The 20,992-nt window shown below is 60.1% G+C and overlaps 1 protein-coding gene across 9 annotated transcripts in view; it reads right to left on the reverse strand.

Moving 5' to 3' along the window:
• SDK2 (sidekick cell adhesion molecule 2) overlaps positions 1-20,992 on the reverse strand; it is a 260,824-nt gene that overhangs the window by 15,485 nt on the left and 224,347 nt on the right. For 8 of the 9 annotated variants that reach the window (XR_010408765.1, XR_010408763.1, XR_010408764.1 and 5 more), the window contains 8 exons: positions 20,254-20,440; positions 17,858-17,995; positions 15,339-15,500; positions 12,365-12,490; positions 8,482-8,646; positions 7,044-7,184; positions 6,628-6,766; positions 3,791-3,917 (listed from right to left, as the gene is read on the reverse strand). Coding sequence is in view for 6 of the 9 variants with exons in the window: in XM_064583644.1 (XP_064439714.1) it covers positions 3,791-3,917; positions 6,628-6,766; positions 7,044-7,184; positions 8,482-8,646; positions 12,365-12,490; positions 15,339-15,500; positions 17,858-17,995; positions 20,254-20,440 (1,185 nt within the window). In the remaining 3 variants the exon portion in view is untranslated. The remainder of the gene's footprint in view (positions 1-3,790; positions 3,918-6,627; positions 6,767-7,043; positions 7,185-8,481; positions 8,647-12,364; positions 12,491-15,338; positions 15,501-17,857; positions 17,996-20,253; positions 20,441-20,992) is intronic. The other variant, XM_064583645.1, reaches the window with a different exon arrangement.

Genomic DNA, 20,992 nt, shown 5'->3' on the forward strand with positions numbered 1-20,992 from the left:
GTGTGTCCCCTGCCTGGAACCTCCTTCACCAGCACCCCTCTGGGGACCGCCCGCCCCCCCTCAGTCTTCCCACAGCCCCGTTATGGCCTTGCTCACATCTTATCATGTGTGTTTGTTTATAAGCAACGTGGACTCTTGTTTATTACCATATCACAGGAAAAGGGCTGGGCAGATTTCTGCCAATTTTGGAGAGTCCGTTTTGGGTGGTCTGACTTGGAATAGAAACCAGGCAGCCCATGCAGAATTCGCTCTCAGAGGACCTAGGGGGAGGGGTACTTCCACAAAGTCAGGCCATCATTCTCCAGAGCCGCTGAAAAGCTGGGGACCCCGCTGCTGACCCCCAGGGATATGCCGCTGCAGACGCCATCCCGGGCGGGGGGCTTGCGGGGCATCCGCCATGAGCCCCAAACGCAGGCTGCGATGGCGGATGCTCTCCATGCCAGAGGCTGGCATGTCGCTCTGCTGCCTCCCACGGGGGCCAGTGAGGAGTAATAGGATCTGCTTCTTTAGGTCTTCAACAAGGGCATCCGAGGGAGACCAGCTGCTCTGTCTCCAAGTCTGTCCCCTCCAGCCCACCAGGAGCTCCTTGGAGGCAGGGTCATGTGTCCGTCACCCCTGTGTCCCTACAGAGTCTACGCTCAAGGAACGAGTGTTGAGTGACCCCTGAGCCGTGCACCTCTGAAGGTGCCAGTGCCCCGGCAATGGCCTCCTGGGTCCCAGACCTCCTGCAGTGGCCCCAAAGCCACCTGCCTGGCTTTCAGGAACCAGTCCAGAGCGAACAGACCCAAACGATCCTGCCTGCCTTGTCCCGGGGCCCCGTGACGAGCCTGGCACCGCACGGGCCCGACTCCATCCCCCGCCACGGACTCCGAGAACAGCCGCTTGGACCGGGTGCCACGGTGCTGAGCGGGGGTGGGGGGGTGGGGGGGTGGGCTGCGAAGGACCCCTCCCCATCCCGTAGTCAGGGAGGGGAGGGGCCGGGATTCAAGCCCAGCGCCGGACCCAGCCACAACTACGCGCCGCCGCTTTTCAAACGAGTGTCTCCCTGCTCAGAGCCACCCTCCGACAGGGCCGGCTGATCACCTGAGTGACCCGCTGGGCAAAGCTCCTAGGGCACCCTTCTTGGGGACGACCTTAATGCCTACGGCACTTTGCTCTGAGCGTGCGTCTTCATCCTTTGAAGACGAGCTTGGGTTTTGTTTTTTTTGTTTTTCTTTCAAGAAAACCCACAGTCACTTGTTCTCGAGAGTGTCTCACTGGCTGGTTCTGAAGGCCTTTCCAGAAAGGTCTGCTGTGAGGGTGGCATCACGGGCTTTGGGACAGGGGAGGGCAAGGAGCCCAGCTGGGCTCTGGGTCGGAAGGGCCCGTGGGCAGGGTCTGTATGCTGCACTTCTTGGCTCTAGGGCCTGAGCCAACTCGGTAAAGCTCTTTGAGCCTCAGTTCCCCATCTGTACAAAAGAGAGGACACTAAGGGCGCTCGGAGGGTCACTGTGATTATAAAGTGGTAAGGCACGTGGGACGGTGAGTGCAGCCCCCAGGGCGTGACCATGGCCATCGGAGTTACTGTGAAGGGCCACGCCTCTCCGAAAGTGTGTGTTCTGACCTTGGTCCAAAAGGAATGGCTTGACAACCGTGAACATTTGTTTGTCTCTCCTGCTAACCTGCTTGGTCTTGACTAGCTTGACCAGCTTCTCCCATGACCGACCCTTCCGTGCTTTAACGACAGCGTACAGAATGCCACGCACCACGGGCCAAGACGGACACTGGGGAGGTGACTGACCTCAGGACTGTCACAAGACAGGACGGTCTTCATGGAACTTAGCTTAAAATAAATAAACCCACCCGAGCTCCAAATCAAACCTCAAACCATCCCCAAGCCCGCAGGTGGGGCTCTAGGCCTGGGCTGGGCTCCCCCGCGCCCCCTGAAAGGGGACGTGGGAGTTCTGCTGTGACAACTGGCTTCTGGAACCAGGAGGCCTCCCCTCCCCAGGGCATGTGTTCCCCGTAGGTGCCTGGTTCCAGATTGCTATGGAAACGGCATTCAAGTGATGGGCTTGTTTTGGACAAAAGACACTAGGGGCAAAGCGGGGGATTCCAGGGACTCTGCCCGCCTTGGTGGTGACTGAAATAGGATGGTCTCAGGATGAGCATTCTTCTCTCAGTGCTTTCTCAAGGCTGGGGTCCTGGCCTGGTCTCAGGGACCAGCTCTGCGTCCTGCAGGAGGTTCCTCCTGACTTATGTGGAGATGGCCACGGGCCATCTGAGGACACCTGGGCAGGATCTCCTGCACTCAGAGGGCTCCGTCCCCGGAAGGTCAGTGCCCAGCCAATGAGTGTGCAGGAGTAAGGCCCTCTGTGGAAGGTTGAAGGGGGCTGATCGGAGCCGCACGGGGAGTCCCTTCTGCTGGCCACTGCTTCTGCTCTCCATAGACGGCAGCGTGGCTTAAGGAGCCCCTTGTCATAGCCTCACGAGCACAGGGAGTCCCTTTACTTTCTTTGAACTTTCCCTTGAGTTCCTCGAACCTAAATGCTCATTGCCCTCTTTGGGGAGAAAGAAAGAAAAATCATGTTTCAGTGAAGCATGGCCTTGGAAGTCCCAGTACGTATATGGCTGCGAAGAGTTAAGTACTTAAAACAGGAAGCCATAACCTGAGTCATGTGAGTTCCTGTGTTAGCCAGGCTAAGTTGGGGTCTCTGTCCCTGCCAGGTCTGTCTGAGCTGGGGTGTTGCTAGCTCCAGGCTTGCAGGCTCTGCCAAGCCCATCAGTAACCCTGGAGCTGAACAAAACAGTAGTGAGCCAGAGGCCCGGGCTCCACCGGGCCCACGACCGGATCCCGGCATGCTGGCACCTCCTACCCAGCTGACAGCCTCCCTGCTGGCATCCCTTGGCTCTTGTCCTCTCCCCACACTGGGCAGAAAGGTCTAGGGCGTGGGACGCAGTGGCCTTTCTTGGCCCCTTCCTGGGCAACCACCAGGCTTGGCTAAGGCCAGGAGGGCTGGGTGGGAGGCCATGACGTTACTTCATTGGAATGTGCTCAACCCCCTCTCCCCATTGCCTGGGACAGTGTCCCCGTGTGGCCCACCTAATGGCAGCCTCTCTAAAGCTCTGTGTCGCCCAGAGGCACCATCTCCTTCTTCACATAAAGGCTGACATTTATCGGATAGTTGCTGTGTGTGCTTGCTAAGCTTCTCTGTGCCTCATCTCAGCAATCCCACTGCCCCATGACAGAGCCTCTTACTGTCCCTGCCTCTTCTGCAGATGGACAAACAGGCTCAAAGAGGTTGCCTACCCCACCCAGGATGCCCTGGCCTACAGGCAGCAGAGCCGGGATTCAAACTCAGGCCGGAGCCTCCAAAGCTTAAGGCCTCGCTCGTCGGTACTACTCCCCCCATCCTTGGGGCTCCAGGACTCACAGCTCCCAGTTTCTGGAGCTCACTCTGACCCGAACTAGCTAAGCTCAGCCGTGGCAATGCAGGCCTCCTTGTCCTCACCTTCACGAGCTCCTCTGCAGGCCAGGGCATGTGGGGAGACTCCGGACACTCTAGAGGACTGAGCTGTTGGGGGCTCTTCTCTGGTCAAGGTTACAGGGCCCCCATGAGCCCTGAAGCAAACTCTGAGCAGAGCTTAGGAGGGCACGGCGGGTCCCCATATGACTCCCGGCTAGTTTCCTGGGCCTGATAAAGGCCAGGAGGCAAGGAAGCCCAGGTGATGGGCCACCACGCAGGCCTGCACTCTGGCAAGGGGCTGCTCTGGTCCCCTCTCCAAGACGCTTGGCCCTCCCGCCCCTCACCTGAGAGTCGGAGATTTCTGAGGGCTTCTCGGTCAGGCTGCTGTTCTCTGCCGGGATGAGGTCGTTATACTTGGTGACATCCTCGTCGGAGTAGTGGAGGCTGCCTGGGCTGGGCCGGGGAGGCGACCTAGAGGGAGTGGGGGTGCGGCTGAGTGGTGGCCTCCCCCACAGCGGCCGGCCTGACTGGGGAGGCCGCAGCGGGGCCTGGAAGGGCACCGACCCTCGGTGCCTCCGTTCTACAGCCCTCCTCTCTGTCTGGTCCCCACAGGCCTGGGCCTTGAGCAGCGGAGCCTTGGGCGGGGGGCCCCTCAGGGGTGGGAGAGGCTCAGCTGGACCAACCTCCTGAATCAGCTTCAGGGAAATGGGGGGCAGCAAGCCACGTCCCACTGGATTCTCCACTCGTGGTTTTAAGGCCTCAGGCACCGGGATCACTTGGCAGGGAATGTTACAAAGCCCCTTTGAGCCCCCCTGAGACCTCCTGAGTCAGAATCACAGGGGACGCCCGCATACCCGCACTGTCATTCTTTTTTTTTTTTTTTTTTAAAGATTTTATTTATTTATTTGACAGAGAGAGACACAGCGAGAGAGGGAACACAAGCAGGGGGAGTGGGAGAGGGAGAAGCAGGCTTCCCACTGAGCAGAGAGCCCGATGCGGGGCTCGATCCCAGGACCCTGGGATCATGAGCTGAGCCAAAAGCAGTTGCTCAACAACTGAGCCACCCAGGCGCCCCCGGCACTGTCATTCTTGACAAAACCCCCACATCATTCTTGAACTCACCAAGGGAGCTTTAGAGGGTTAACGCAAAGGGTTAAGTGAAAAAGGCAAACCACTGCCTCCTCCCTCCAGATCTGCTCAGAGACCAGAAACGAATCTGGAATCTGGCGCGGAGTCCTGCCCTACCTTTGAAAATTAGCCTTGGAGAAAGCACATTTCCCACTGAGTTAGACACCCGCTCTGTGTTACCTGCACAAACACGCAGGACAGGGCGCCTCAGCCCTCCACCTGCCAGGGGTGCCCGCAGGCTGGAGGCAAGGGCTGTGCATTCTTGGCACCACCTGAGCTGAGGCTGCGGAGAGCGGGCTGGGCAGGCTCCTGGGGGCACCGAGCAGGTGGCTGGGGTCTTTCATGACCCTGCCTGGTTCCTGCTTCCTCGGGACCGGGCTCAAGGGGGGGCACTGCCCAGGGCCTGGCGCCCTGAGGTCTGCCCAGCCTGCTCTAGGAAGAGGCTCTGGGACCGCGGCTCTGAACGCCAGCTGGCCCCACTTGGGGCCAGCAGTGCTTTGCTACAGAAATGCTGTTCTGGGAACAATCCCACGGCCTGGGAGCATGTCACCAGCAACCTCCCCGCCACCTCCGACCTCTTGGGACTATATTCTGCACTGATTTGATTCCAAATAACAAAGCTGCATCCTTAACTACTTAAAAATAAAACCATAACAATAGTGGCAGTAGCCTCGTGTAGACAAGATGGGCAAAAACGTGACGCCGGGAGCAGGGAGGAAACGGGGTGTCAGGCTCAGGCCGTCTTGGCCACAAGCAGGGTGAGTGGGGGGCTGAGGGTGTCACCAGGGCTGGGTCAGACTCCCGGAGTCTGGGGCTGGTTTGTTGCAAACAGGGTTTCTGTGTGTACACAGCAGGGTGGGGGACACGTGGGGGGCCGCTGTGTGTGTACTCTGGGGGCGTGAGAGGCAGGCGAGGCCGGGCCATCCGTGAAGCGCCCCCTTGTTCCATGTGGCAGGGCCCCGGAGCCAGCCCGGCGGGGCTGCGGCGGACCTGCTGGGCCCACCACCTCGGCCTCAAATGGCTCTTTCTTTGGAAAGCTAGCTTTGGCGGGGGATGAGAGGGGGGCCTGCCGGCCTGCGTGCCCCTCCCTCTGTCCTCCTGACAAACACACACATCGCCTCCTCCCTCCAGGACGAGACAGAGAGAAGCTTTGTGAGCTGTGCCTGGCCACCGTGCCCCTCCGATGAACTGGGAATGTTAATAGGGCTGAGGCCAAACAGACAGGCGCTCCCGGGCTGCAAGCCCTCCCGAGCTCTCCTGAGCTCCCCAGAGCATAAAACTGCCAGGTCACATCAGGGGAGGGTCAGGTGGGCCCCAGCAGCTGCCCTTGCCCTTGGAAATGGGCAGCCCAGCCCGCCCCAGGGAGCGGGGCGGGGTGTATGTGTGTGGGGGGGAACCTAGGGTTGAAGAGAAGTCAGGAAGAAATAGGAGTCGCAGGCACCACCAGCCAGGACCTTTCCTGGTTGGCTGTTCTCAGATGTTGCCCTTTGAGGACAACGCTGGAAGCACAGACTTGTGGGGTGAGTAGGAGAAAACTGCTCTATAAGAGGGGTGCTTAAGGACCCAGGGGAGAGGGTGTCCACACTCTGAGTGCCCTTTCTTTCCAGAATGGGGAGGAGACAGGTTAAGGCATAATCCATGATGGGGGCGGGGGGGGGGCTCCTGGCACCTGTCACTCAAGTGTGTCGGCCTCGCCTACCTTGGCCGGCCCCCCCACTGTTGGGGCGGGCGGCGCTCCATGCTTCAGGCCTGCCCCTCCAAGCGGCTAGCTCCCAACAATAGTAGGCTGGGTCGCAAAATTGTACAAGGTCTTTGCATTTGGCTGCCATTGGCAGAAGCCCTGTGTCCTCACCTCCTTGTGACTTCCCAGCCTGGTTGTGCTGCTTGGGCCCTGCTGACTGTCCCCAGCCCGAGCCCGAATGCCATCGCTGGGACACTGAGACCAAGTGGGCACTGGTTCTGTGGCCTTTGCCAGGAGTCCTCCACACCCCGGGCACTGCTGGCCCCCAAGCCTCCATCCTCTGCTCCCCCGCCCGTGCAGAGAGCTCTCTACCTGGTATACAGGCCATTCTTCCGGCAGAAGGAATTCTTGACGGAGAGCCTCCGGTTGTTGAGTTCCAGAGCAGGGAAACTGCTTTCATCCAAGCTCATCATCTCCGCATGGCCAAGGGCACCAGACTTGGCATTGTTCCCTGGGTTGGGGCAGGGGGTGGGGGACGTGGAGACAGAATCCAGTCACTCATGCCATCCCTTCAGACCTCTGGCCTCCCCTCCCGCCCTGGCCGAGCTGCTCTCTTTCTCCTCTTACAGGTTGAGACCAAACAGGAGATGGAGGTTGTATGCCGGGACCCCGGGCTGCCCCACCTAGCAGAGCAGGTGCCTTCCTAGGAGAGAGAGGGAACCCCCGACCCCCACCTTGCCGAAAGGGAGGCAGACCCGTCTAGCTGGTTGGGCTTGGGGCCAGCTCACCAGAGTCTGTCTTCTTGGCATATTTCTTGCTCTGGCCTCGGATGATGAGCACAAAGACCAGAAGGAGGATGAAGATGAGGCCGACGAGGGCAATGACCACCAAGAACCACCACTCCTCGTAGAAAGGGTTGGCTTTCTGGGCTGGAACAGGAGTGGGGGTGTCAGGTCCAGGCTGCTCAGCCGCCTCCTGCCTCCACACCTCCCACTCTAGCTGGGACCCTACCACAGACCCCAGGCAAGGTCTGGGCCATCTCAACGAGGTAGAGCCTAAGACAAGGTTGGCAGGGACAGTTTACTCTCAAGCGCCGGCTCTCATCCTTCAGTAAAGGGATGCCTGGAGGGCTGCTTGGAGTTCTGAGGTTGCTTCTGGACTCACCAGGAAAGAGTGCAGGGATTGATTAGTGATGTCCGCCAAAGACACAGGACGGAGAAGCCGCAGTGTGCGTGCTATTTTTCGTCCCCCCCCCGCCCCTTCTTGCCACCCATGGCCGAGGGGCTACCTTGACAGGCAGGCCCCAGATTTGTATTGGAAAAGTACCCGTCGGGCCCATGGTAGGTCTGGGAGAATTTCTCCCCAGGGATAGGATTCAATCTTTCTCCGGTAGCTGAGAGCGAGGGGAGCCAGGAGGGTGGACGTGAGTGGTTCTTTAGAATGCTTCCTCCAGCCAGGCCTCTCCTTCCTTCAAAGCCCTCAGTACCATGCTTTTTGCACGTAACCACTACTAATCCAGGGGGCTACCTGACGAGGGGCTGGCTCTTCTCTCTCTCATGATGTTGTTCGATCAACTGGGACAAGGGAGAATGTGTGTAGGAGGAGGGAGGCAGTCAGGTTTCCAAGACTCACCCAGTGGGTTACAATTCTGAGCTATGTTTCTGTCTTGAGGGGAGGGGCATTGGTATTAAAAGTTGGTTAGTGATTGGATTTGGGGTCATGGGTTTTGGCATTAGAGTCCTCTGTGAGTCCTCCAAGACATGCTGGATGGGAAGGATGAGAGGAAAAAGGGGAGGGATGGCAGTCCTATCCCCTCCAGCCCCGGACACTGCTTCATAGGCCACTGACTCTGTTTTTTGGGGCGATTTCCATAGAAACATGTAGTTTATGGCCTGGGTGAATCTCTTGGGTGATGAGCTCACAGAAGTGCTCACCTTGGGCCCACTGATTTGTCCACAAGCAAGCCCCACTAAGCCCCCCGTCCAGGGTTTCTGGAATCCTTGCAAAGGAACCCCAAAGATGGACCGCCCCCAGCTTCTTCTGGAGCTCAAAGCTGACCCAGGCCCTGGCCCAGAGTTCACTGCCTGGAGAACTGAGAGGACAATACATTTTGGTCCCCACCCCAATGCATCTGCTGCCCTGCTGTCTGCCTCGGTCTTCCTTGCCTGCCACCAGCCTCTGCCACAGGGTCTTCCATGGGGTGCCCCCCCCCCCCACTGGCGGTACCTGGCACAGACTGGGAGGGGCTGCTGGGGGTACCGAAGCCATAGTCATTGACGGCGATGACCCGGAAGTCATAGCTCACGCCTGGCTTCAGGATGTCCATGCTGAACGTGTAGGACGTCACCTCCTTGGGGATGTCTTTGATGAGGATGTCCCATAGCCCCTCGTCTGCAAGAGTGTCGAGAGGGAGATGCCCCATGAGGGGGGGCCCCCTCCAATCCCGCCCGTTGCCCCCTGAGAGCAGAGCCTATCTGGTCTGCCCTGTCAACACTGAATCTCAGCAGAGAGTTTTCGAAAGATCCCTTTTGGAGTCTCTGACCCTTTGTTCCCTTTATTAAAATGCCTGTAAAATATTAAAAAACCCTGTAGTTTGCAGAAAGTACAGTACCAACCCCATGCCACCACCCGCAGGAGGAGACTCAGCATTTTGGCAGCCATGTAAAAGTAGGCAAGTCACCTGTTTTCGCATCCTTAAAAAGTGCTGGTCAACGTGACTTCCCCAGGCTTCCTATGATTGTAGCACATGGGTATACCCTCCTTTCCTTAACTGGGCCCCTCTTTTTCTCATCCCCCTTCCTATTCAAAATATACACGATGGTGGCATCAGATAAAAAGAAGATCCTTTTTTTAAATAGCTGCAGGAGGGGCTGGGCTCGCCTGTGAGTACGTGGACCTACGGGGCCCATCCTCAGTGGTCTCCTTGCTGAGCAGCAGAGATCTGAGGAGAAAGAGCTCAGACAAGCCTAGAGGGGTCTCCCATCTGTTCTCCACCCACGTTGTCCCCGACCACCCCCACCCTTTGAGCTCCTGACTTTCCTTTCAGGCCTGCTCCTTTGTCCGCGGCTCTCCGGCTCTCTGGGTCTTGCCTCCTTGGGGCCTAATTCATTTCCACCTCATTCAGAAGGAGCGGCGAGCATGCTGCCCCACACAAGAGAAGTGCAAGCACCTGCAGGGCCCTGTGATGGGGAGGCTGGGTGGGGGCCCCGGCCAGAGGCTCCATGCGGGGCCAGCGGGGATGGCATGGCCCTTGGAAAGACGGTGAGTCCCCCTGCCTGTGCTGGGGAAAGGCTGATTTGGCAACTAAAGCGTCAGGCCACCCTTTTCACATGGCCCAGGTGACCAGAGATCTTAGAAGGACCTCGGTGGGCTGGGCTCCTAGGTCCTCCATACTGTGCATCTAGGAAGGTCACCTTGGGGCCCCAGACGAGCTCCTGCCTCAGCCTCAGCAAGGCACTATTCCTCCTCATCCGTTCCTGAGCTCCTTCTGGGAAGAGCCGCCTGCGGGTCCACGGGCTACCCCCTAACTCCAGCTTGGCCCTTCCAGCCTCTTCCAGGGGCTGATGGATTCGGTTTCCTTCACCACGCTTGTTACCGGCCCACTCACGTCAGGAACTCTAGCGGAGGCACCATCACCCCCCTCGTCACCTCTGAACTGTGGACCAAGAGTGTGCCGGCACCTTCCGAACGTTGTCCTACCCGTCCAGATCCCTCCAACTGGAAGGCAGCCGTGGGGCCCCGTCTATGTCCTGAAGTCCTCACAAAGGCTTGGGGTCCTGAGCTTGGCCTCAGCTTCCATCTCACGTCTTTGTTTTGGGCATCTGCCTCATGCACCCTGTGACTCTCCCCTGCTAGGCTGTGCCGTCTCTCCAGGGCGAGGACTGTGCCCGATTCACCTCTGCAGCCCAGCACCCAGCGCCCAGCACCCAGCCCAGGCGTCCCCTAAGTGCTGGTGGGATGGCTGAACGAAAACCTTCTTCCCCGACCTTCTCCGAACATCACGTGCTCCGATTTCAGCACTGCATGCCCCGAGATCCGAGTTTTGGGGTGCAAATCCATTCTCCTCCCATGCCCCTGCAAGCTCTCATTCCCTTTCAATGACAGTCACAGTGACAACAACAATCATGGTGACGACACTCCCTCGTTGAGCACTGTGGTTCTAAGGGCTTTACTTTCCACACCCATGGCAGTGCCGGGGAAAAGGAAGAACCACTGTGCCCATGTTACAGATCAGAGAGAGAGAGAGAACCTGTCCTCCCAGGCTCCGGCAGCCCTAAGTGGCAGAGGTGGTGCTTCAGCCTAGAGCTGTCGGGCTCCCCCCAGCACCGAACGCCAGCTGGGTGTCCAGGATGGTGCCCTTCGAGATCCGCAGCGGATTCAGTGTTGGCTGGGCGGGCTCGTCCAGGACCCTGCTGCCTGGCAGAAGATGGGGCCTCCGGCCGGCTGTCTGACCCACCTTGCTCTGCCCTGTGCAGAAACAAACGGTGGGGCCCCGGCAACGGGGCCAGGCCCGAAGCTGCTGGAATGTCATGCTGGGGCCCTGGCCTCCAGCCCCAGGAGTGGGCTGATGCGCACGGCGGGTTCCACGGGGCCGGAAACCTAGAGTGAGCCCCTCCCCCTCCTTGCCCTGCGGGGGCCGGCGGTTCCCGGTGTGTAGAAGGCGGGCAGGTTTGGCGATGCTATCTGGCAATGCCGGGGCGGGGCTGGCATGGGACAAGAGCAGTTTCATCTTGGAGATGAGGAGGATGTACAGCCCGGGGGCACAGAGGAGGGGAGATGTCTCCAGCAGCCCCAGGGAGAGGCCCGGCTTTCCCCTTGCCCTCCACTCACTCCATCCTCACAGCCTTCGATCTCTGTCACAGCTCTCGGGCACTGCTCCCCATCCCGACCCTTTAGGGGGTCCTGCCTTGAATCCATCTGTGCGCACCAAGGCACAGCCCCAGGTCCCATGCTGGAAAATCAGCAGGCCCGGAGTCTGGAGCCAACATTCCACAGCCGGGCATCCCGGCCTGCCGACGTGGATGGAGAGCAGAGGCATGGGCCCTGGTGGGAAGAAGCACGGGGCGCTCTCCTGGCCAACTCAGCAGCCCGCACCGGAGGGCCGGGGAGGGACCATCTGGGGTGGGGGGGGGAGCCAACCCCGCACACACCTTCCAGCTACACACTGGATGGGAGTTGCTAGATGAAATAGCTGTTCGCGCTGCAATTATTAGCATAAGATGAGGGCAATGGGGGCGGGGGGTGGTGGCTGCTTCCTGGAATGGCCGGCATTAACTCTCGGCTATTAAGATATTAGCGCTCATACCTGAGGTATTAAGCTTGCCTTCGGGATCCTTCGATGCTCTCATTAGAAGTATTAGCTACTGATATGCCTGACTACCTCCCATTCTGATTATTACTTGCTATTCGTGCTGTTTGCCTTTCTCCACTTCAGCCGGCTAATCACAGGACCGTGGGGTACCAAGAACAAGCCTCCAGCTCTCCGTGGGCTCTGGCGCCTCTGGTGAACTGGGAAACCTAGCTGGCAGGGAGAAGCGGGCGTCACGGCGACCGACAAGGATGAAGCGGGGAGCGCGGGGAGCAGCCCCCTGGAGCGACTCATCAGTCGCTGGTCTCCTGATGGCTCTGGAAGCTCTTGTGATTCGATTTCAGGCTTGACCACCCCCTGATACCGTTACCGGAACTGCTGAGATCATCAGGATGGCAGAGGCGGACCTCAAGGAGGCGGCCAGCATCCCCGGGGGACAGCCGGCCTCCCGACGGGACACTGGTCAGGGGGGTTTCATGAAAGACTTGGCGGTTCATCGGGGTGGGGGGTGGGGGCAAACTTTGCTCCTCTGGTTTCTGGAATGATCTTCCATCCGAGTTGGTCCTCACCTGGTGCTAAGTGCCATTCTCCAGGGAACCCCGGGGTGTCCCCCACCTGAGGGTGCGACTCTCCATTTCCCACTCGCCCCAGGGCCCCCTCTAGCTTCACCTGGGGTGAAGCTTCACCTGGAGGTGCCTTCTCAGGAGGACACAAGGCCGCCAGGTGGAGGGACTCCAGCGGGAGAACGCGAGACCCGGAACCCGCTCCAGAGGGAGGCACTCAGCCTGGGGCAGCGCATACCTGATGGCCTGGCCTCTATTACGTAGCGGGTGATGGGCCCTTTGCCAGGGTCTCCGCTGGACCAGTGGATGGCGATAGCAGAGCTGTACCGCACGATGATGGGCACTCCAGGCGGCCCGGGGGCACCTGCAAAGCACATGGTGGGCAAGAGGAGGTACGGCCCCCCAGCCCAGCTCCCTGTGCTCTAGCAGGGGGGCTGGGCAGCCAAACAACACCCCCCGCTCCGAGCCCGGCCAGAGTCTCCGAAAACCCTGCGAGCGCCAAGGCCCGAGGAGGGGGTTTTAGGCCGGGCCTGCTGATGCAACTGTGTTCTCTGGGTCACCTACACCCCCTTGTTCCAAATTCAAGGCCAGGAGAAGTATATAGGGTAATGCCAGGAAGATCCCTGGAGCAAAGTCAGGAGACCCGAACTCACTAGATGGGTGAATTTGATCAAGTCACATAGCCCGCCAGTGCCTCAGTTTCCCCATCTGTGAGACCCTTTTGGAATGTAAGGCTTGAAGGGATGTGTCCTGGGGGGATGGTGGTAGAGGTGGGTGTGATGATGGTGGAGTGGGCCTAGGATAAGTGGGGGGTTGGTTTTTGGGGGGCTGCAGGGCTCCCTGACATCTTGTCTCCTGGCCTAGGATGGCAATGTCCTCCCTACTTGCTGCCTGAAATACGCCCACCCTCACTGGGCCAAGGAGGAGGCTAGGAGTACAGGAGGAGGGTGGAGTGGGCTCTGCCGCTGGCTGTCCTGGCGGGTCCGTCAGAGTGGCCGCCTGTCACGTCAGCCACCTGGACACCAGCCCCAGGAGCCGGAGCAGGGGAGAGCTCACTTGCGTAGCCCGAGGCGTGAGCCAGTTCTAGCTCTGGAGGGTCCAGAGCCCCGCCTCTCTGGGGCTGCCCGTCCCCTGGGCTCTGACCGTCCCCAGAGCCCTGACCCTGCGGTCCATCTCCTATATGCCTGTTCATCACTGGACCTTAAGCCTTGCACCTGCAGAGCTGGGCACTTGTGGGACGAGGGGAACAAGCTGGTGAGTGAGTGGGGGGGTGATCGCTGGGCCAAGTGAGCGCCGAGTGTCGGCTACGGACGCCTACGGCAAAGGGCCTGGAATCCAGCTCCAGACTGAAGATCCTCCAGGCCCAGGGCAGTTGGCAGGCTGGACAGCAGGCCGGGGACTCACGACCAGAGCTTGGCTGCCCACCGCCCGGCCCGTGTCCAGTCCCGACCCGTGACCTCAGAGAGCCTCATCTTCCTTCCTTCCTTCCTTCCCCAATGTACATCCTGCCTACAGCTCAGGGCAAAGGCGGCTGAGGGGTCAGGGGGTGTGGGACAGAGCCCAAGCGGGGTGTGAAGGGTGGGGGGTGCTCTCAGGACCCCGAGTTCTCATTCCGCACAGGACAGAACTCAAGGCTGAGAGCTGTCATCGACTCCTGGACTAGAAGCTTCTAGCACTTCTGGCGACTGCCTGGTCTGGATGGAAGAGGATGCGTGATGGCACGTCCTTTCCTCGCCCACGCTCACCGGGCACAGCTCTGCTCTGTTTCAGAGGGACCCCCACCGCCTCCTCCGAACTTCCTGCCTGCCCCCTTCCCACGCCCCGCCTGGGACACTAGAAGCCTCAGGTTAGAACAACCAGTCCTCCAGCCTTCTCCTGTCCCCGCCACTCTGCCTCCCTTTGTCCCTGCCAGCTCGCTTCCTGCTTTTGTTTCCCAGGGAAGTTGGCTCAGGTGAAGAGGCGGCACAGGAGGGCTGGGGGCAGGTGCAGGGCAGGGGGGCGGCTTCCTCCGGCGGCCCTGCAGGCTCCGTTCCGCAGGAACCTAGAAACCAGCCGGCTTCTCTGTAGAACCCGGGGCGGAGAACAGAAAGTGCCCACAAAGAGAAAGTGCAGGGTGGCCAGCCCAGCCCAGCAGGGGAGAACGCATCTGCCCACAGGTGAGCGGCAAGGACAGGCCCCCTGCTCATCTCCCACAGGCCTAGCTAAGCTGCACTTCGGCCCACAGGGCAGGGAGTAGGAGGAGGAGGAAGAGGAGGAGGAGGAGGAGGAGGAGGCGGAGGAGGAGGAGGAGGAGGAGGAGGAGGAGGAGGAGGAGGGATTTCAGGGAAAGTCTGAGATGGGCTGTGTCCTTTCTCAGGGAAGAAGGGAGCAGAGGTTGGTTGTGTTCAGCAGAGGACATCCTGCCTGGGTGACAAGGACTTCGGAGAACAAACCTCAACCACAGCAGGCGGCTGAACAAGTCCCCCAGCTCAAGGCTGACCCCAAGAAGTGTCACAAGCTCAGACAGAACCCTCTGCGGTCCTGGTCCCCAGCGTCCCCCTCCCCATCCCCCTCGGGCCCAGTGCGCTGCCTGATCTCTAACTGCCCTGCTCCTTTCTTCCCTCTGTCACCTCTGTCTAGGGAGGACGCAACCTGGCAGGTCCCCCTGCCTGTGGCCTGGATGCCCGCCCCCACCCCCGGGAGCAGGGGTGCTCAGAGCACTGGGCAAAGAGCCACCCCAGCTCTGGTTCAAATGCACGTTCCCAGGGTGAATGGTTGGAGATTCCGATTTCCTGGGGCTCAGGGCCCAGAACCCTGGAGGGCTCTGACTTATGTGGCACCTCAAGAAACCCTCTGATGACAGGTGATCCTCCAGGGCCCAGGCCCGCCTTCCCTTGCACCTGGCCGCCCAGCCCTCCCCCTTCTCCTCTGCCAGAGCTGCCTTAGGATACTCCCAATGCTGGCTTGTGTTTTGGTGTGTCTGTCTGAACGCCACCCCCCGATGAAGTCCTCCTTAATCACCTCCTTTAAATGCCTCCCTCGTCCCCCTTCCTCCCCCCCCAGGCCCCACCCCTGTACTCTCTCAGGCTGTGGCTCTGTCCCCTCTAGACCCCGTCTCCCTCATCTCTGCACCTCCAGGATCTAGCACAGCTCTGGATAACCCCTTCTGACTCAGGGGCTGAACGCGGTGTGTGGACGGCAGCGGCCCCCTTGTCCGTCCTGCGCTCCCCTACCTTCTCCTGGGCCGGTGGTGACGTTGGCCTCGATCTCTGGCCCATAGGTGAAGGTCTTGGCTCTGATGCGGAACCTGTAGGTCATCCCCTCGGCCAGGTCCTTCACCTTCAACCACAGAGGGCTGCTACCCTTCACGTCCACTGTCACGATCTTACTGACGCCTGGGAAGGAAGCACAGCATGTGGTGGCTGTGGGGGGCCTTCAAGTCAGGCCACGCAGCCGTGTTTCCCAAACATGCAGTCCTGCAGGCCGTTCTCGGGAGAAAGGGCTCCTTGGCAGGAGAAGTTTGAGAAGAGCCAGGGACGATCTGTCTGGGGAGGACGCACAGGGTCCTTCAGAATCTGGTGGGACATGACCCCCCCCCCACCTGTTTCACTGAACCATTGTACCCCAAATGTATTCTGCCCCCCGAATTCCACAGAACTGGAATCCCAAGGATCACAGGGTCCTTCAGCATCTGGTGGGAAATGACCCCCCCACCTGTTTCACTGAACCATTGTACCCCAAATGTATTCTGCCCCCCGAATTCCACAGAACTGGAATCCCAAGGATCACCTTCTTCTACAGAAGCCCTGAGTCCAGAGTTGGAGGGGAGACACCTGCAGCCAGTCCCTACAGCTGAGGACAGCCTCGGGTCCGTCAGCAAGGGCTGGGGGCTCACAGCGGGCCCTCCATCAACTGCACCCCAAATCACAGCAACTAGAGGGGAGGCTGGGATGGTTTTCAGGAGGTCGAGGTTTGTGCTCCATGCTTCATGGCTCAAATCCTCCCGACCACCAGCCTCCCCAGGGGTCGGGACTGGGGGTGATCTCCCTTGTCCTCCCAAGCACGGTGGTGGCCCCTAGGAGCTGGGCTTTGCAGGTCACAGCCCAGTGCGGGCCCTCCCCTGCCATAGCTTTGGTTTGTTGTTCTACTGAATGAGGGTATGGATAGCATCACAGACAGGATGTTATGAGGCTAAATAAAAGAGCACCTGGCACCTGGCATCTGCCCAGACTATCTTACGAATAAATAAGTACCCAACGACAGAGCGATGGCTGCTCGAGGGGTCCTTCTGAAGGAAGGAAGTCACCGCGGGGCACCCAGAACAGCAGCGCTGGGTACCTGTTCCTTGACATTTCTGAGCAAATCCCTCATCAGTCTGGGCCGTGGTTTTCCCAGCAGGAAAGGGGCGGGGGTCATCGCTGGGTTCTTGTGAGGCCTGTTTGCTGCTGACTTGAACCCTGGGCTGAGGCATGGCACAGTGACACCCAGGGCCTGACGGTCTCATCAGGGGCCATCGCAGAGTGGATGGGACTAGGCGAGCGCATGAAGTTAGTTAGGCGGCCAGACCGTGCCGGACCGAGGAACGGGAAGGCCAGGTGCTCACACCTCTCAAGGGCTGGGAGCCCCCTGGGTAGGTCAGGCAGAGGCCACTGTGAGGAGAGCCTGTCCTGTCCGCCTGCATCTTGTGCCCGTGACCTCTGCCCTCTCCTTCCTGTCCGAGGGAGAGACGGCCCCTTTCCCGGGGCCTGCACCTGACCACATCTCCTGGCCCGCCCCCCCCGCCAGAGGCCCAGAACACAGTGCCGCTTTGCAGAATGAACTAGCTGCTGGTAGGCAGGTGACGGTGGGAAGACTGAGGGCCATTGTTCCCTCGGCTGGCCCGGGACTGCTGGCCCCTGTGGCTCTCCCAGGGCTCCGCCCCTCGTTCTGGCCAGGCTCTGTAGTCAGGGAAAGGTGAGAGTGAGGAGGTGACCTCAGGCCATCAGGCCACCACCTGTGAGCCAGCCACACCCCCCGAGTCCTCGCTGGGCTCTGAAACTGGACCCAGGCAGCCAGAAGCCCCTCTAAGTCGATGGCCGTGCTTTCTGGGCTCGCCCTGGGCTCGCTCACGTCAGCGTGGGGCCGGAGCGCTGGCAAGCGTCTAACATCCACGGTCAGGGTTAGCACAGCCTGGCCTGGGCGCCTGGGAGTGGGGAAGGGTCCCCCCAGGGGCCTGGAGGAAGGGGTGGGGCAGGGGCCACTGGGGGCTCTAAGGACAGATAGACGAATGGGGCTCCCGCTGAGAGGAAGGTGACTTGCACATCGGGGTTCTTGATCGGAGGTTCACAAGGGAACAGGGGTGCAGCGACTCCCCCCAACTTGTGCTTTCTGGGGAGAGGCTCAAACAAGTTCCTGACCCCACGAGAGGCAAAGACCTATCCAGAATAAGGCTGACACCCTAAATTTTGGGGGGCAGGCACGGGAGGGGCCATCGGGGCTCCCCCATCTTCCTGGGCCTGACAGCAGCCTGGCCACCAGGCGGCGCCATAACTCCTGCAGGCTCCCTTCCTTTCCTCCTCACTTCGGCCGGATTTGGGAGACCTAGGGTGCTGCTCAGCTTTGCCCCCCGCTCGCTGGTGGGGAAATGCTCCTTTCTCGTCTGGCCCCCGTGTCTCCCTTTACGAGCCAGGGAGACGCTCACTGCATCTGACTCTGTGCAGTGACCCCGGCGAGAGAAAGGCCTTGGGAGCCGGGCTAGGAGGGCCCCACTCACCGTCCACTGGGGTGCAGGGCTCGTACACCAGCCGGTAACCTTCCAGGACACCGTTGGGGAACTGCGGGGCCTCCCAGGACACGTTCACCGAGGTTGTGGTCAGCTCACTGAACTTGACCGAGCCGGGAGCACTGGGGGCTGCAGGGAGACAGCAAAGGGTTTGTTTTGTTCTCACATGGACATTCAAAGCCCTGCTCGGCTTCCAGAAACCAGCAGGGGTGGTTGGGTCTGGGCCCCAGGGAAGAGAGCGAGGACAGGGGGTCGTCAGAGGTCATCCGTGCCCCTCCCCTCCCCCACTGACACTGCTAGCCTCTCTTTCCAATACCAGAGTCCAAGAACGAGGAGGAAAGAGAACGGCCTTTTCCCTAAAGTTAGGAAACTCAGTTTCTTCCTGCTAAGTGGTCCTGAACCTCCAGGGTCGCTGTGGGGCCAGGCGAGGTCCTAGCTTTGTAGGGCTTGTCTTTGGCCTTCCCTGGTGGAGAAGGCAGGGCCGCCTGGGCCTCAGAGCATGAGGCGGGTGGTGAACAAGAAGATGACGGAACTGCAGCCGTGTGGCCTTTCTCCGGTCCCTGGGGCTCCAGGGCTTGTCACGGAGAGACCACGCTTGTCAGAAGCAGCCCATAATAGGGACGGTCAAACCATCTGGAAGAGATGCTTTCTTGGCCGAGAAGCCTGGAATGACCCTGAAAGCCTGGGGGCCGTGGGGGACTCGGATGGGGAGGACAGAGAGGAAGGGAAGGAAGCGCAGAGCTGGCTTCAGGCGGGATGACCACGCTATTATTATTGTCCGGTGCCGCCCCCCGCACTGAGCCGAAGCTAATCTGGACCCTGCTTCCGCTCCAGCTCTGGGAGGCAGCCCCAGCCCGCAGTCTTTGAAGGAGGGAGGCGAGCTCCAGGGGCCTTTCCTGCCTCCCCTAAGCAAGAGGGACATGGGTCAGAACACTTTGTCCTGCTGCCGGAAGCTTCCAGGCTCCCAGGGGCTCACATCCGCCCCATGACACTGACGGAGAGTGGTCTGGACAAGCAGGCAGACAGACAGATCAGACCCTCGGGAGCCAGTGGAGGAAAAGGGCTGCCCTAGAGCCATGGCTTGGCCCCAAAGAGAACAATGCTTAAGAACTGACTCCACGGTCTGGTCTTCTCTTTAAGAGAGAAGCTAATTTACAGGCTGGGAAGCAGCAGGCTGGGAAGGATGCTGGGGGGGTGGGGGTGCTCAGGACAAAAGGCTTGCATTTAATGCACCAGGAGGGAGCTCCATGACAGGCGAAGGAGTTGCCGTTCAGTGAAGACAGCCCAGGACCAGCTCACCTGCCCTGGCCTCCAACCTCTGCTCCCCGACTGGCGGGCCGGGGGGTCCTGGGCAAGAAGCATCACTGCCCAGTCCACCCCTACTCACTGAAACGGGTGACACCTGCCCTGCCCATGCCAGGGCTTCTGGAAGGAGCTAGCGTATCACTGCCCGAAAAGTGTCTTCGGACTCTGTATATAGGCCCAGCTCTGCACGTGCGGGCAGCAGGGTTCTGACCATCACCATCCAGCCTTCTAACCGGCCTCCCTGCCTCCCTCCTCTGTTGGTCTGTCTCCCACACGGCTGTCAAGCAAGTTTTTAAAAACATAAGCCGGATCCTGTTGCCCAACTGCTTAAACCCACCAATGATCCCCCAGTGCTCTGAGAATCCATCCCAGACTTTCTTCCAAGGGTCCCTGACCCTCTTGGGCCATTTCCTCTCAAGCCACACGGCTGTTCCTTTAATCCCCTCCGGCCTCGAGGCCTTTGCACCTGCTGCTCCCTCTGCCCGGAACCTTTCCTCCAGAGCTTCCCACGCTGGTCTCTTCCCACTCAGGTCTCAGCTGTCAAACCTCAGAGGCCGCTGCAGGCAGATCTGTCCAAGGCCACGTGTCCACCCCTGCCCCCGTCCTTCTACTGCTCGCACTCACCGCCACCTGAGGCCGATTCACCTAGATATGTGTTTATGATCTGTCCCACTCCCTAGGGTGGGGACCTTGACTGTTGTGTTCCCAGCATCTAGCACAGTGCGGGTCCCTAGAAGATGCTCAGTAAATACTTGTAGAAGGAACAAAGCCGGCACCGTATAAGAAAGCTGGGTAGGAACAAGGTATGGGCAGACCTGGGCTGGCGGGCTACAAGATGTGGGGAGGGCTGGGGACATCTGGGGGCTCCCTCCAAGGCTCTCTGGGGACAGCCTCTGTCTTCCTAGCCCTCTCATGTAGGCCCCTCTTTTTGGGCTGTGCTCCCCACCTCTGGAGGCCGTCTCGTGGGGCCTGGGTGTCCAGCCCAGACATCTCAGCCGATAAGACAGCTACTCCCACCACACCCCCCGCCCCAGGAGCACAGGGGCCCCCCACCGCCCTCCCCTCCTGCCTCTCTCCCCCACCTGCTTGCTGGGTCTGGCCCCGGGTCGGGGGGCTCCGAGGCCCATCCCCCGCGGCGTTGAAGGCAGCCACGCTGACCATGTAGGTGGTATAGCCCGTCAGGTTCTTGAGCTTCACGCCGTTCTCCGCCAGGAAGAGCGTCTTCACCCGCTCCGTGAGGTTGCGCCGCTGGGCTTCCCAGAAATAGATCTGTGGGCACAGCCAGTTGTGGGAGCGAGGGGGACACACTTGACTCTCCTCCTGCCCCCGCCAGCCCCAGGGTCGCAGAGGCACCTTCGCTCATACCGTCCACACCCCCCACAACGGGCGTGAGTCACGCAAGGAACAGAAGTATTTAAGAGCGGTTTTAGAAACCCTTCCAGAGCCTTCCTTTTCACAGCGAGTACTTCAGTCTCTGCCAGACTAAACCCCAGGAGAGCACAGACCCCACGTAGCTGTCTGCCATGGGCCTGGAGGGTTTAGCACAGCACGGGCCCATCGGCCCTCGGAATACGGTTAGCGGAGGAAGAAGCCAATTCTGCCCCTCCGGACCCTGAGCCGGGGAGGGAAGTGCAGGGTGGGTAGACTCCTCCCCAACCAAGAGGAGAGTGCAAGGACCAGCTCATGGCATCACCTGGGAGCTGGTTAGGGATGGGGAATGTCAGGCCCACCCGGCACCTGCTGCGAAGCGCCTGCCGGTTAAGGCCCCTGGTGATTCACCTGCCCGGGAATTCACCTGCAGGCCAGCCTGGGGCTGAACCC

Source organism: Mirounga angustirostris, unplaced genomic scaffold, assembly GCF_029215605.1.
Source record: "Mirounga angustirostris isolate CCGP_5_RB_7025 unplaced genomic scaffold, mMirAng1.0.hap1 SCAF_17, whole genome shotgun sequence".
Classification (NCBI taxonomy): domain Eukaryota; kingdom Metazoa; phylum Chordata; class Mammalia; order Carnivora; family Phocidae; genus Mirounga; species Mirounga angustirostris.